The sequence below is a fragment of the Podarcis cretensis genome (genome assembly GCF_951804945.1).
Source record: "Podarcis cretensis genome assembly, chromosome: 17".
Lineage (NCBI taxonomy): Eukaryota > Metazoa > Chordata > Lepidosauria > Squamata > Lacertidae > Podarcis > Podarcis cretensis.
In genome coordinates this window covers 19,446,821-19,463,749 of record NC_137187.1, presented here as the reverse complement: position 1 = coordinate 19,463,749, position 16,929 = coordinate 19,446,821, and the positions used below count along the sequence as shown (strand labels likewise).

General features: G+C 40.7%; 1 protein-coding gene across 16 annotated transcripts in view; it reads right to left on the bottom strand.

The window, feature by feature from the left end:
- MPDZ (multiple PDZ domain crumbs cell polarity complex component) overlaps window positions 1-16,929 on the bottom strand; it is a 109,017-nt gene that overhangs the window by 69,354 nt on the left and 22,734 nt on the right. For all 16 annotated transcript variants that reach the window (XM_079959048.1, XM_079959056.1, XM_079959061.1 and 13 more), the window contains exons 6-13: window positions 16,673-16,886; window positions 14,747-14,875; window positions 13,184-13,387; window positions 9,857-9,977; window positions 8,934-9,022; window positions 7,854-8,049; window positions 3,418-3,507; window positions 108-190 (exon numbers count right to left, since the gene is read on the bottom strand). In XM_079959048.1, coding sequence (XP_079815174.1) covers window positions 108-190; window positions 3,418-3,507; window positions 7,854-8,049; window positions 8,934-9,022; window positions 9,857-9,977; window positions 13,184-13,387; window positions 14,747-14,875; window positions 16,673-16,886 — 1,126 coding nt within the window. The remainder of the gene's footprint in view (window positions 1-107; window positions 191-3,417; window positions 3,508-7,853; window positions 8,050-8,933; window positions 9,023-9,856; window positions 9,978-13,183; window positions 13,388-14,746; window positions 14,876-16,672; window positions 16,887-16,929) is intronic.

Genomic DNA, 16,929 nt, shown 5'->3' with positions numbered 1-16,929 from the left:
GAAAGACAAATACATAATGTTTACTTCCTTTGGAATTTTGCAAGGACAGCTCTTCCACCCATTCCACACACACACACACTATAAACAGCAAGCAAAAGTTTACCTACCACCACCTCATAATCTGCTCCCAAAAATGACTGCCATTTGTTCTGCAATGATATTTCTTCATTGGTGGAAGTTAGCTGAAAACCTAAAAGATGCAGTTTGGCAGTTAACTACAGAAGAAGAAAAATCCCGTGTGTTATTCTTAGCCTTATTTTTTATATACAGTAAATGAACTGTGACAAAACGTGTTGTGCATATCTATCTGCCAGTTTATTTAAAAGGGGGGGGGGGGGGGGAGAGAGAAAATGCCATTAATGCACACAACCTGTTAATGTAGAAAAATAAATGAAAATTTGAAATGGAAACTTCAATGTAACTCCCACAATGTATTTTTTTCTCAAATCAAAGTAGGTTGTACGAAAGCTCTCTGAAACTTTTGTTGCTGTTGCCGTTGCTTTACTGCATCTGTAGCAACTCTTAGCAAGTCGCAAGGCGAACAGTTTATTGTGGGAGCACTTTTGTATCACCTTGAGGATCAGTCTTTTAAGCACTTATCCTGGCTATTCAGATGAGAGTTGTATTACTGCAAGGATCTTCTTTCATCTCCTCTCTTCCAAAGAATGCTAATTGTACTTGTCTAGCTTTCTGAATAATTAGGTTTCTCTCTGGCTACCCTCTAGTGCACTTTCTCCTCTCTGTGAACGCAGAAATTGCGTGCAGCTTCTGTATTCATCTGGCAGAACTGTTGTCTAAAATACTCCATTTTCCCCCATTCGCCATCGTATTAAATTCCTGTACTTTAAGAACCATAAGATAAAGAGATTTTTCTGGCTGTAATCAGTGCTTTTTTCCTTTCTTAAAAAAATGTTTAGTCTCTTTTTCCTACTCATATTGAAATACTGCCCCTCAATGAGGCCATATGATAAATACTTGAGGTTCCTGGTCCCTATGGTTGTAATTTGTGGGCAATCATTTAATTTTATCCTGATTCTATTTTTAAGCTGTATTTTAATTAACTGTTTGATTGTGTTTTAATGTATTTGATATATGATGTTAGCTGCCCTGAGCCTGGTCTTAGCCGGGGAGGGTGGGGTATAAATAAAAAAAATTACTTACTTACTTTACAAACTTAGATTCACAAAATGTTTAGGGATATGCATACCCCTGCATCCCCCCAGAAAAAAAGCACTGGCCGTAATGTTCTCGATCAGTTCAAAATAAGAAGTGGTATCTTTAAAAAATACAGCACAAAACATTGACATAGTGAGGTTTTGTTTTTCCCCCAAAACTCTTTATCAAAACAACATAATAAAAGGTCTTGGTTTTTCTTTTTAAAATGCAACTACCACTTAGCATTTATGCTATAACAGCAGGTATGTTGCTAGATACTGTTAAGTGACCAGTTTTACAAGAGCCAAAGCAACACTAGTTCCAGATTCAATATCTGGCACACAAGTTATAGTTATACAATTTCACAAACTTCTTTGGTGATATTAATATACTTAAAATTGGCTTGTCGTTGAGTGATTATAGGCAAATAAATAACCTTCTGCTTACAACAGAAATGTCCTAATATAAAACGCAGAGAGACAGCCAACATTCTCTCGATATGCACGAATGATTTGAGATTTTAGCACTCAAAAGTTTCAGAGGCTACTATTGAATTATGGTCCCTAGAGGGCAGTGGAAGAATGCAAGTTCATAAACATATGTGCACTTCTAATAGATTTAGCCCATGGAAAAAAATAAGAAATATGCTGCTGTAGTGTAGTACTACAACATGAAAGTTTCTTTCGCTCTTTTTTAAGATATATTTTATTAGATTTCCAGGAATTTCACATAAACGTTCCAATAAGAAATAGATTTTTATTTTTTATTTTTTTACTTCCCATCCCATTTCCCATGGTGATTTTTATTTCTCCTCCTTGCCACATCCTATCTTCTGTCTCTTATACCATAACGATAATTTGATAATCTCTCATTCCTTCTGTTGCTCATAGTTCAATCCTGCTCACGAATTCATAATACTATATACAACATGAAGGTTTCTTCGGAAAGATGATAAGGGAAGTGAGGAAATGCTAAAAGAAATGTGTCAGGAAAGTAAACCTGGATGACTCGAAAGAGTTTACATCAAGGCTAAAGAAATACAGGAGAATGCGCAGTACACAGCCAGTGCCACGAAAAAGTGCGAACATTGCAATATTTAACTATGACATGAATATGAAATGATCTCCACAAATGTGATCATTTAATAATGGAAATCAAACCAGCACAACTTATAACCTATCACGCCAAAATATGGTTTACCAGGTATATAGTGTATAGCAGGAAACCAAATGTATGGCAACACCCACACCCATTTCTGCAATCCAAAGCAGATAGTAAAACCAAAAGATCTGCAGAGCCTTTGGTGGGCTGCTATACATTCAAGTTTCCACATCAGAAATAGTGCATACCTATGTTAAAGCAAAGACATGCTCTACCATGACCACCCACAGATGTGTGAATACTTCATGGGATACAAAATGGCTCTATTAAAAATCAGTGGGCATTTTGCCACCAGATTGTGTGTGTGTGTGTGTGTGTGTGTGTGTGTGTGTGTGTACTCTCCAGATTGCATGTTTTAAAAGCTACATCATTCAAAATGACTTATGAGTTGAAAGTGTAGAAAGCTGTTGCTAGTATAAAACAAGGGTGCTTTTAAAAAGCATTTATATATATATAAAACCAATTGTGAGACTTAGAACAAATGTTTTAGTGAAACTTTCTAAGAGACCGTTAGTCATGTAGCACTGACAAGAAAGAACATGTGTTAGAAGAAAAATATTTAGAGAGAACATGAAAGGCTGTGTCTGAAGCCACTCAACTCAAATACTATTAGAAAATACAGAAATGAAAAAAATGCAAATAAAAACAGCTTTTGCTATTATTGTAGAAAGCAATGTTAAACATAGAGATTAGGCCATCACAGATAGGAAGTTAGAAAGTTCCCAAAGAGCAAAATAGAAAAAGCGGAGATTACATTGAAGAAGTTAGGATAAAGCACCGACCCATATTAATGTTTTGGAAACTTGCTTCTGTGAATAAAAGTTCTATGGAAACATAACCTCTGAAGGATATTATGTATGGTGCTTATTTCAGTTAAAAAAACAACAACATGTTATAAAGGTAAATTCTAGAAACAGCTCCAGACTTTGTCTGTTGTTCTTTCCAGTGAGGTTTTCACAGATTTTTAAGGCAGAGGATGCAAACGCAAACACACACACACACACACACACACACACACAAAGGCAAAAGCTGAGATATGCATGCCAGTGTGTTTCCAATGGGTGGGTGGGGGGAATTTTATTATAAATTCTCAATTCGGACCTGATTGTTCTGGACCAACGTCTTCTCCAGTGTGAATCACACTGGTACTGCATGACAATGTTGGAGGCTCCTGCTCTCCTTCACAGCTTTCTGGAAAAGAAGAAGAATATTCTGAGCAGCTTCTGTGCACCCCGTTGTTCTGTGATATGCAATTAATACGTTCTCCTGCTTTCATTTTTTGTTATCCAGCTTCATGTTAGAGCTCCCTCCTGGACCAAATATAGGGTGTGTTTTTCAAACAAGAAATTGTGTTTGTAGAGGTGTATAATAATGAAAGTAGCTTTTTATTTTTTTAAAAAAAAAATAACGTACTGCATTATCACTGTAGAGTTTTATACATGAAGAACAACTCCCCATAATAATCTAAACATTAAATCTTTCTGCCATGAAGAAAAAAATGTATGCTATCAAAATAATTCATACTATTGGCCTTTTTTTTCTTATTCCTTTGTTTCAGATAAAGGGGAAAGAACACAGACCTCTGAGGTTTCTAATAATCACTCTACCTATAAACGTTTGCCAAATCACTGGAAACAATAAATCTGTTCTTCCACCGTTTCTTTAACCACTAGACTGCTGTTAAATACTGTGGATACATAAAGTTGGCAAATACTCTTCTTGTTGTATATTCAATCTATGTCATCCATAGAGAGGGGAGTAAGTGGAGGTTACAGGTGGGAAAAAGTTTTGCCTGTGCATTATTTATTCTACAATGGGAAGAATCCTTCCTGCAATTGCCTTGACCATGCTTTGAAAGACAGAGGTTCAAGTCCCAATCAGAATATTTAAAAGGCTGCTAGTAAGCATAACTCAAATAAGTCCTCTGACGGCCAATTTCTCACATTAATATGTGCACTGGGCAGCAATTCCGTGCCCACTAACTAGGAAGTAAATCTCTCTGAACTAAACAGGCCTTGCTTCTAAGTAAACATCTGTAAGACATGTATAAGATTGCATTCTTAATATTTTTATTAGTTTCACTGAAAATTATAAATCTTGCAGTTGCATTATCCATCAATAATGGTTTATTCTTAATGAAGAAAAAATGACCCGTAAGTTTATCTCTCTCACCCCAGCTTTATGGTGAATATGTCTTCTTAATTTGTGTGTTGAGGTCCCCAGGGCCACCCCAATAACTCACACATCACACAGAAATTTTTGTTTAAGTTTTTTTTGGCATAATTTTGGCCACAGCTTTATTACAATACAAAAATGTGAGTGGTTGCTTAGGCATTGGTTGCGACTACCTGCCCCCCCCCATGGGGGACAGATTGACATTCCGCACGCCTGCGAAAGTCAGAAAAGGGGAATACACTTGGGGGTAGCGACGGAGCAGGGAACCTGCCCTCAGCCCTCCCCAAATGCAACCAGGGGCTCTTGCGTGGCCCTAGCCCCTTCACAGGGTGGACAAAAGCAATAGTGAGCCCCTGTATTCCTTTAACGAAATCCCTTGCAGCAGCAGCATTAGAGGGGCAGGCACAGCCAATCCACACCCCTCAACCAACTAAACCATAAACCAATGCCTAACCGCAACCTTACAAGTTGTGACGATTTTCTACACAGTAGGCAAAAACCAAATGACCCCAGCCAATCAGCCAGATGGACAAAATTCCTACCGGGCCCCTGCCCCAAGAGCAGACGACCCCATGACAGGCATAGCAAGGTCAAAGCGAACAACTCTAAATATAGGGAGGGGGGACGAGCAATCCGATGCACGGGGCGAAAAGAGGAAGCTCTACGCCTCGTGCAGGGAGTTTTAGCATTTCTGGCTGTCAATCAACAAATGGCAACATTAACTTCTTCCCAACAACAAGGGAAGCACAATCACAACAGTGGCCAATGATCAATTAGCCCACCCCACAACTTTGGAGTGTCCTGTCAGCCCCCACTGCAACACATGCTCTCCATGAAGGAGAGATAATAATAATAATAATAATAATAATTTATTATTTATACCCCGCCCATCTGGCTGGGCCTCCCCAGCCACTCTGGGCGGCTTCCAAAAGAATATTAAAATACTATGATACATCAAACATTAAAAGCATCCCTGAACAGGGCTGCCTTCAGATGTCTTCTAAAAGTCTGGTAGTTGTTGTTCTCTTTGACATCTGGTGGGAGGGCATTCCACAAGGAGGGCGCCACTACCGAAAAGGCCCTCTGCCTGGTTCCCTGTAACTTGGCTTCTCGCAGCTTTGTCTGAACCTGGTGATATGTAACATACTGCAGAAATTATCAGAAACTCAGTACGGGGCTTATTAGCTCTCAGGAAGTTATCTCATGGAGTTAAAGCCAGAAGGAAAAAGTCACCACACGAATGCTACAAGAAATTCTTACTTTACGGCGATATTATCAAAATTAAAGTTACTTATTTGTTTTCAGATATTTCTTAAGCACCCTTCACCAAAAGATTGCAGGGCAGTTTACAGAAGTGTGGGTAAACACAAACCAGGGAAATACAATTCAAAACCAATGATTATAACAAAATAAAAACCTGAAAATCTACAAACACAATAATTAACACAATTCCAAAAATCTACACTCTAAAATAGGAAGATATCCAGAGTCTGGGCACCACCACAAAAAAGATCTTCTCCTTCGCAGAAGCAGTGTTCCTCTACTAAGGAGGGTACTTGGAGACAGGCTTCTCCAGAGGATTTTTAAGACATGGAAAGGCTGATGTCTTAATGCCTCAGAGAGTCTGATTAGAATCCAACAACATATTTCCATGCAAGACCTTGTCAATGTCACATTGCAGCATTTTAAAGCCTTCTAGGATGAAGCATATTGAGCTTCATAGACCCTATATAACCACAACGGGTTTACTTATGTTTTTTGTGGGAGGTAAAACTTCAATACTTGGAGACTCAGGCAGAGGTTGAACAAACAGCAACAAAGTTGGTAAAACAAATTATTCGTGAAGCAATAAAGTTATTTCAGGAAACAGTCAACTATTAAATAATTACCGGTATACTAAAACCAGTGGATGTTACAGGCTTCTAACAAGGTAGCAAAAACAAAGCTTCTTTTAAACTTCAGTTGCTTGTTTTCAGTTAGATGTTACAGGTTTCTAGACTAATTAGTAAATGCTTGGCTTATTTCCAGCTATTTCACTTCAGTTCCTTAACTTAGTTGTACCATAGGTTTTACAGCTTAATACTTTGGTTCTTAAGCAAGGTGGGACTTTCTGTCAGATTCCCAACCTTCTATCAATCATACTCCTGATATACTTCTAGCATTATAACAGACCCAGGGGATCACCACATCCTTCTTAAATATTTATTGAATATCTCTCCCCTCCTGACTGAAACAAGACCAAAGTATATCACCCTCACAGCTTCTACTTCTCCTTCAAACTCAGCCCTCCAGTTAACTCTTGTCTGAATACTCTTCCAAGCCACTTTGTATCTAAACTGAGAGACTCCTTTCTATAGCTGTAAATATTCTCCTCAGAATGGATCTGACATGCTGACTAGGGCTGGGTGATATATCAATACATTGTCCAAAACCGGTTTGAAGTTCATATCGTGATATAGGTTTCATAATTTTTGACCTGGCAATATATTGGAGATCATGGTGTATGTGTGTGTTTTATGCAAAAACCATAATGTGGGAAAAACCATGAAGCCAATCAGTGCCTCTACATAGCTCCATCCTTCTTTCAGACATCATGATATATTGGGAGATCACAATGTTTAACTGGTGAGATATCATGATGTCAAAAACCAGATATCGCCCAGCCCAGAAGCAACTCTCAAGTCTCTCCTTTCTCTCTTCCTCCTGCTCTCTCTTAAACCATCTCCCTATCCTAGCACTCTCTCTGAAATAGCTCCTTTTATCTGCCCTCCCAAAGTGCTGGCTCCACCCCTCTCTGGTTGGCTGTCTTAGTAGCCAATCAGAGAGAGGCTGCAGCCCTCTGGTGGAATTCTAAGGCACTGCATCACCAGCTCAGCTGTTTGTCACATATACAGTACAGTTGTTTTACTTGTGAAGTAGTGGAGAAAGTGTTTTAACTTATCAAGTTCCCTATATTGTCGACCAATCAATCCATTTGGTCTATTTTGACTGATGGCAACTTTCCAAGATCACAGACAGTGGTGCTATCCATCCATCTAACATAACAAAAACACCGCTATATTCTCCTTCAACACTAAGAATAATCTCCAATATCCCATTGCTCTATCCATATCTTTGCTGACTCTCTTAAACAGGGAGCTTCCTGCTGACACTTTATTTAGCTCTGAAATTCCAGGAGGAAAGCTTTATAAAAGCTATGGATGAGAACACAAATCCCTTACATGAGAAAGCCCTATATGATTTTTTTTAAAAAAATGAAATGCAGACTCTAAGGGCAAATTTAACCCATTTTCCCCAGTTTTATAAGCTGTAGAAAGAGAAATAAAATCCAACTCATTTGAAGCAAAGCCATTCTTAATTACCTTTGCCTGTGCCAACATCCATCGTTTGGAAAATTAAATCCTTTTCAACAGCACCACTGAAGTCCTCATGGGGTTGAATGTGATTTCCCTGCTTAAGGCCTCTTCTGACCAACGTGAGTCCAACTGTTTGGCCAGTATGCCGCAGAACCTCCACTGCTTGCTGGTTGGTAAAACCCTGAAGATTTGTTCCATCCACCTGAATGATTAAATGTGTTTTAATTTCCAGCAGGCCACTATAAAGAAGATAAACGTGCAAGAAGTGTGTAATTCAAAATGAGCCAAATCTCATCTTCGCCACTTGCAAAATGTCATATCTTATTTTGGTCTCCAGCCACTTTTATCTATTACTGCTTTGTTGTCTCCGAATATGAGCATCCCAGAAAACCACATTCAGATTCATTCAGCTTTCAGTGTTTAGATTTATACAAAGCCACTGTGAAAGAAAAGGACTGGATTTATGTAGCTTTGTAATATCATAACCAAATAGTCACTTTACTTCTTGGTTACTACTGCTGAGTAACAGTCTGGTGTTATAAGTGTTCACATGATAACCAACTACAGCACTTTGATATATTCGTGTCATCAGTGACAGCTGGGATGACCAAATGATTGATACAAGAAAAACTGGAAGAACAGAGCAATTGTGTTTTCTCTCTGTATGGGTACAGCTAATGTGGTTGCATTAATAACCATGTTTCCAAGTGCAGATCAATGAAAGCAGGCATGCAAAAACCTGTCTTTGGAACAGACACCTGCATTTGATGATGGAGCTATTACAAACAGGCCCGTGTGAATTATCCATTCCAGTTTCTTTTATGCAGTCTATTCATAGCAGCTTCAAACACTGAATCTAATCAGCCTTCTGCTGGACACATGTCTCCACACCAAGGAGATGGCCCAATCCTATGGCTGGTATTCAATGTTTAGCATAAGTTGTATTTTCTGTTAGACAAAAGGTATGTAAGGTTCTAAATAAATAAATCGTTTTGGTCAACTGTGCCACGGGGTGGGATGGGGATCATAAAAGTGAGGGTAATAAAAGCAAGTATTCAATAAAATCACTCCTCTATGATTACTTACTGCTATAATTTGGTCTCCAACGTGGATTCTACCATCATGTTCAACTGCACTGCCTTTTGTGATACTCTTTACAAAAATACCAGAAGGTTCTGTGGTTGAAAAGGGAAAAAACCTCATGCAATTAAAACTACTTTTCAGCTCTTGCTACATCAGCACCTAGGACCCGAGTCCAAAATCCCAGACACAGCACAGAGACATTTCACTGTTCTCTATCATACCAAAAAACACCCAAGCACTTAACCTTAGTACTATGATGTAAGTCCAAAGTCTCATTGAAGACGTTTTCCCCTAAGGGTTGTACCACGCATTACAGGATATAAGCTTACATTTTAATGCATAGATGCATACAAGGAGGCAGCCCCAATTAAATGCTGGCTTCTTTGAACATGCACAGCCTCCTATATACATAAAACTGTAAGGCTGTCATCGTGCTGCAGTTCACACAGCCACCAACAGGCAGTCATGCAACTGCAGAGCAACAACAGACCGTCAGGCAAGCAAGCAAGAAAGCAGCTGGTAACCCAGGTGAGCTATTTAAAGAAGAGTGGGAGGTGCTTTAGAGAGCAGTTAAGCAAGCTGCTCTTTAGTGTGTCTAACCCTCTCCAGCAGTGGGGAGGTTCCTGGTCACCTTGGATGCTTGTAATGGTCTGGCTACCTTCCCCTTCAGCTACTAGTATTTTAATGGTACCTGAAGATGGTGCTTTTGAAGTCCCGCTTGGCCCACCATTAAAGAGCCTGAAAATTGGTTAAAATAGCCTGAGCCCTGTCCATAATGACTGTCAGTAGCTCTCCAGGGTTTCAGTAAGAAGTCCTTTCCACCCATACCTGGAGATACCAGGGATTGGACTCTAAGACCTCTTGTGTGCAAATCATGGCATCTGCCACCAAGCTATAGCCCTCCACAGATCTGGTCTTAATATTACCTGAGGTTTTGTCTCCAATGTAACCAGCAATAGTTATTCCTAATCCTTGGATGTTTTTTGTGAGTTCCACATCAAACATATTTCCATTAGCATCATTTTCAACTTGTGTCTCTTCATCTCTCTTAGAAAAAAGAAAACAAAAAAACAAATGAAATAATGCCCCATGAGGGACAAAAATTTTGGCACGTATTTTCCAAACCAATTCAGGTACCAAAATTGCAAATAGATAGCATGGAACTGGAATGATAGTTGTACAGATGGCAACCCTCCAAAATAACTGCTGAAAATGTTAGTTTTACTTGTCTTCAAAGTACCTATTTATACAGCTCAATCCAGCTATACTGATGTACTATTCTGATTTACAGATTTATGATGTATTCTGCACTTGTTTTATTGATGTTGTTTTATTGTTGATTTTATGCTGTTCACCTCCCTTACATTTGTTAAAATGTTATCCGTGAAGAAATGTTTGCAAATAAGTAAGATAACGAAAATAAATAAACAAAAAATTTTGCGGTTTGGGGCTCCATGAAGTGTTTTGCAGTTTTGAGGTCCTTCAAGATTCAGTTCCACAGATATTACTATCATGCAAGGGAAGTAAACTAAAGGTCAGGGTAAATTTTATTATTACTGAAATGTTTCAAAATAAAAGATACGCACACAAATATTAAAATTGAAATAACAAGAGGATATGTGATTCAGGCAAATAAAATGACAACTTGGTCCTGAAACTTTCAATTCAGGAGCTAACACTTAAAGACAAAAGGGTTGTATTCAATGTAGTGCTAAGCTCGGGTCCCGTCAGTCCAAAAAATTATCAAGAATCCAGCAGGACTGCCAACCCTCTCTTTCACCCCCCCATGTGCCCCCCTAAAATCTGTTGCAGGGGTTCCCATACCCCTCTGGAGCAGATTTAAGGAGAAGAGGAACTCCTTGTGCTGGTAGAGTTAGAATATGACCAAATTGTTTTACTGTAAATACCATAAACAAACAAATATTCAACAGAGTAGCTTTAAGTGAAAGTGGTGAGTAGAAGTGTTTGAGTTTTTGCTTACTGCTGCTTTCATATCTGATTTTAACATCGCTGTCATTTGTATTTCCATTGTGCAATTCACTTTTAGACACCTGAGTGCAAAATATGCCAGCAACAACAATAATAATAGCTGTCAGGGAACTGCCATCAGCTCAGAGGTGAGAGGTGGAAGGGCAGCTGGGTTACAGGGAGCCTCCAAAGATCATGAGAAGCAGCACTTCCTCCGTGGAGGAGGGAAGCCCTGCCTCTAGTTGGGAAGAGATGCAGGGCTCAGAAGATGCAAGAGAGAGCCAAGACATCATGCATGTGCAAAGTGGGAGGGAGGCAGGTCCCCCTTTACCCACGCTCTCTCTGCACAGTAGGTTTACACGCAGAGAGGGGAGGCATCGGATGGGGGTCAAGAGACTACTCTGCTGGGGAAAGTTTAAGGACCGCCCACTCTCAGATTCTGCTAGTGACTGAGCAAGACATGGAAGTGAGACGTTCTGCACTGTAAATATTTTTGCACCAATAATAAAGCCTTTTGAAAAGACCAGTGGGGATCTTGCCTGTTCACTCTCGAGCAACCACACCAGTAGGCATAACAATAGCCATAATTCCTGATACTATGAAAGTCAACAGGAAACAGAGCTAAGGTTCGCCTATAACATATGGGTTGAACCCAATAACATCCAGAGACGTTCAAAACAGATTTGGTAGGGTGGGGTGCTATAGATAGAGAACAGAAAGGTCCTGTTGCACAAGCAGAACTCTACTTGTTTGCACCCAGTGTGGTACAATGGATCTGCTAAAAATATCCTCCTTTACTAATAATGATACCTAAATGATGAGCCATGATTTAACAGTGTATTATACAGAAACCTTGCAGGTGACTTATGGGTAACATACTATGTGTGCTAGAGAAAGGGGAACACAAAGGATTCTAGGGGCAGGGAGGGGGGAAGGTCACTGAGTAAAACTGAACAAATGCAAATTCTACTTGGCAAAGTAAAAACAACTTGAACTGGGGCATGTAACAATTAATAGCAGCTTTTTTGTGATGATTTCAGGGAGAGCCGATAGGCAAAGCTACCGTGCTGCCTACTCTTTGTCCCTAAAAATAGCTATTAGTATAAATTCAACTAACTATTAAGGGAAAGAAAGGCTTCTTTATAAACTAAAAGACTGTTTCCCAACCTTACGAATATGATGAGAAGCAATGGTTCAAATAATCTTTCAGGAATTCTTCCTGAAAACTGCAGGGGGAGAAAGTGCAATGAAAAACTGTGAGGTCACTGGAACAAGCCATGCCTCCAGGCAGAAAGGTTTGAGCTTGATGCCCTCTTTATTGCCTTTATTTATTTCAGTATACAATTGTGGCAGTCACAGTTCCACTGAGTAGCACCTCATTCTGCTGAATAAAATCAGCTCATCTGATGCATCAAGTTCGACAGCTGTCAGATTATCTGTACAGGGTGCTGAGACTCTCTACATGTTACTGTATATTTTTTTCTTTCTTAAGATGCAGAAAAAATACATGCATTGTTTTGCTGCATGGTATTTCTTTGTTTCCGCACACCCAATGCCTCAGATTGCCTCTCCCATTTCTCACATTACTAACCGCAATCTTGCTTGGCATCCCTTTGGAACGTTAAGCGAAGGACTCGTTTGTGAGTCAGGGAGAACGCAGAGGATTTCGGGGTGGGGGAATTAAGGAAGCCTTTCAGAGAGCAAAGAAAGAGAGCCAGAACAGCAAAACAGAGAAGTGAAGGGTATACAGCATGCAATGAAGGTGGCAGCTGGCTAGCTGGCACACGGCTAGCAGCAGCTGAAGTTGTAGCAGCTGACCTAGGTGAAGAGCTGCAGCTGTGTGCCGGCTGGCACAGAAAGGAAAAGGCTAATGGTTGCTGGGGGTGATGAGGTGGGTGGGGGAGGCAGGAGGAAGAGAGGCATATTGGGAGAAACTGTTTTAATAATCCAGCTGGACTGAAAGGGCTGCCACAGAGTAAGTGGGAGGTGTTGCAAAACACTGATTGCTCAGCTGTTGTTGAAGCATCGTTCAAGTGGCACATTGAGGTTAGTGGGTTAGAAATTATTTGCATGTTTTTATGTCTGGCTCCTCAGAGTTCCCAGTGCACAGATGCACTACTGACTACCGTGAGGGATTGATTTATTTTTAAGTATGTTGATAAGTACACTCTATTTATATGCCTTTGGATTAAGAAAATAGTGAGCCATGAACTCTAAATAATGAACCACCACTGAAGTCTCTATTGCCGGTGCAGCTTCTTAAATTGACCTTGCCAAATCATTACCTGGTTATCCATCATAAAGGTTTGTACTGGTGTTCCTGGAGGAACTGCTGGTGGTGTGGGCTCCTCGAGTGGGCCTCTGGCTATAACCAACTTCACTCTGTTTCCACACTGCCTCAAGACTTGCGCCACCTGCTCGCTGCTCATTCCAGCCAGCTCTGTATCACCGATTTTCAATATGTGATCTCCACTGCACAGGCTACCATGCTAGATGAGGGAAAAAACAATTACTTTACTGGCAAAATATAGAGAGAGCACACATGCACCCCAACAAGAAATTACTATAATAATTATAATAATTTATTATTTATACCCCACCCATCTGGCTGAGTTTCCCCAGCCACTCTGGGCAGCTCCCAAATGAGTATTAAAAACAATACAGCATTAACAGTACTAGTAGTGCAACAATAATGATATAGGGGAATTCAAAAAACTTGTTTATACTCTAATGTATAATCTATTGTTGCAGCAGTAAAATAATAAACAAAAGTAAAAGTGATGCCAAGATGTCTAGTGTTTATATTTCAAAAAGTAAGCATAATACACTATTGCAATATACAGCCTTTTGCAACCCTCTGTGCCGCATCCCATACTGTTCCAGGGGTTCTTCCAACTCTTAAGAGCAGCTTTTTTTGGGGAGGGGGAATTGCAATGAGAAGAGAGTAGTGAAAATTGGGAGCATCTTTTGCACCTAGCACTGCTTGGTATGGTTTTAGTGAAAAGAAATGAAGTGGGATTTAGAGCAAACAACAACAACAAACCACAGTTTAGCATGTTGTCTAAACCATAAACTGTGGCCAATATCAGCTAGGATTTGTTTAAACAAGCCAGCTTCTTAGCCCGTGGTTTTAAGATGCTTCTGGCAAACAAACCTTCATGTTTGGCCATGGAGGAGGCAGCTGTAGAAGCACTCTCCCTTCTCATGGTTTCTGGTAGATGGCAGCCCAGCTGGAAGAAGAATAGGAGGAAACCTCCAGAGAGCTTGCCAGTCAGCGGGGTGAAGCGGGAAGGAGAGAGAGAGAAGCTGTGGCTAGAGTGGACCATCCCTTTTCTCTCTCCATCTCTGGCGGCAGCTTCAGCTGGGGGAGTCATAATTTTGCAACAGAATCTGCGCCTGCTGGATCTCAGCAGTGCTGTTCTTGGATGGGTGGTGGCACTGAGCACAGCTCCAACCACTTCCTTCTTCCCTTTTGATATGTGCTTATATTGTTGCTGTTTTTGGGGGTGGGGCAGTTCTTAATTAATGAAGCAGTTTTCCCACACAAAAATGTTAATCCCCTCATTTTACTTCAAGAAAATAAAAGACAGGTACCAATTACAGCCATACCTCAGAAGCCAAACGGAATACATTTCGGAAGTCCGTTCGACTTCCAAAACATTCAGAAACCAAAGCTTCCAAAAATAGTTCACAAACCGGAACACTCACTTCCGGGTTTGTGGCGTTCGGGAGCCAAAACGTTCCGAGAACTAAGCTGTTAAAAAACCAAGGTACGATAGTAGATAACATAATTATAAACTGTAATTCTATATCGTTCTGTGCTATAAACAAGAACATAGTTTGTGTACCTGATCAGCTATTCCTCCTGGAAGGATGGTTTTCACTATCACTCCAGTTGATTTTCCACCCACTATCCCAAATCCTAGACCCGATCCATCATTCACCAGCTCAATGGTCTCCACATGCTGCCAGTGAACCTGCAAATATCAATATTGAAAGTTAATTTCAACAACAACAACAACAACAACAACAACAACAGAGGACAAGCATTTGTCTTGTTTCTAGTGTAAGAGAGCACAGAAATGTAAACATGCTAAATATTGGCTGCATCCTCACTCTAGAAATCTTCCTATCAGTAATCACTATGCAGCGTTGTTCATTCTGAGCGTATTCAAAGGCAAATCAACAGTGTTTACCGTCTCAATGAATTAGCTCAAAATGGGACCAGGAATCAAAATTAAAACTTGTAGCTGAGAATGCATGTTCTTTTCTATGTAGGTATAGAAAAAGGAATTGAGACCCACTGCTCTGAAGCAGTCAATATAACAGAAAGATATAAAATTATGCATGCCATGGGTGATGAGATGTCTTTCTACCTCATAATCCAATGAAGCTCTGTGGTAGAGGTGGTAGAAGCTCAATGTGTATTCAGATATATTCAGTATGCCTCTGAAAATTAGCGTGGGGGAGAAGGCACAGGTTGGCCAGCGGTTGCATACAGCTGCCACAATTCCTCACTGCCCATTTGTTTGTCAGGAAAGGGCATCCAAGAGGGGAAATGTCAGCTACCCTAACATCCTCTGCATGGCTCACCCAGATGGGTGAGCTGGAAGAGGTGGGCCATAGCACTGGCTGATGTAGAGGGATGTTCCAATGATGCACTACACCAGCATATAGAAGGGGCTTGTTAGCAACTAAGAGGGACTAAGGTTCAACTTGCAAGTGGCAGACTGCAGCCATGGTGCTGTTAGGTTTCTGTTAGGTGCATCTAGGTGTGTGACAGAGCCCTGAAAGAGACGGTCCATCCTGGCTGGGAGAAAATGGCAAGACAACTGTGCTAACTACAGGATTGCCAAGAACCAAGGATGTCTGGGACAATGAGGCACCTGAAGAAAGGAGACAAGTGGTGGGCAATATTGGATTGCAAGATCTTCTCAATGTACTTGTCAATTATAAGAAATTCAGGACAGAATTTTTGCAACTAGGGGTAGTATTCAGCTAAATTACTGCACCAGCAGAAGCCACCACAATGATTCCTGCTATCTGTTCTGGAGGGTTGGAAGAATCTCCAGAATAGTATGCAAGGGGAGAAGAGGGAGATGAAAAAGATTAAGTCAAAGCCTAAGCACCTTTCTTCTGGAGAAATAGGTTTAATAGCCTCTATCACTATTAGGTGACTGATGACTTCTTGCATGATTCGCTGTACTTTAGGGAGTGCTATGTCGGTGGTGGGTGGAATTGGTCTAGAGGGCAGTACTGATGTGAGTTCTTTGCTGCTGCTGTGATTCAATGTAGACGCTTCCCAAAAGGGTAGAATGCTATGGAATCTTGCCCACAATCCAAATGGGTCTGATACCTTGACTGACACTTGGTCATCATCCTTGGAGCCTGAAGGCATGGGCTTCTTTCCATCTGTGGATTCACCAAGTCTACTCTACCCCAAATAACCTGGAACTTATAGGGCACTCAAAGCCAGGTGGGAGCAGCATGTGAAGAGCCACAAATTCTGCACCTCTGACTTTCCTACTGAAGGAACATTGTTGCCTGAGCACTAGGAGACAAATTGACAGCGCGGGAAAACTTCGCTTGGAGATGCAGTTTGACTCAACCGCCTGCTTAATGTTCAGGGAGAAGATTATGCATGACTATCTTGACCTTGAGGCAAGAGGTGATTAGTCTACAAGACTATGGAAAACAGCATTTAAACTGCAACCACCGACAAGCTAAGAAAAAGGAAGGCATGCTTGCTTTCAGTGCTCATACAATGTACTCACTGGATTGGAGTGGGCTGAGATTGTACTAGCAGCTGATGGGGACCGAGAAATCACCGGGCTGATAAGCTGAGGCAAGGCGCCCCTGGCCACAACCAGCTGGACACAATCCTTTGCTTTCTGTAGGATCCCGATAGCCTGTTGGTGCGTGATGGTCTGGTCAAGGGGTTGCCTGTTAATAGCGAGGATTTGATCGGCTTCCTGCAGCCTTCCATCTCTATCGTAGGCAAGCGAAGGGTAAAAGAAATGATCAAAATTAA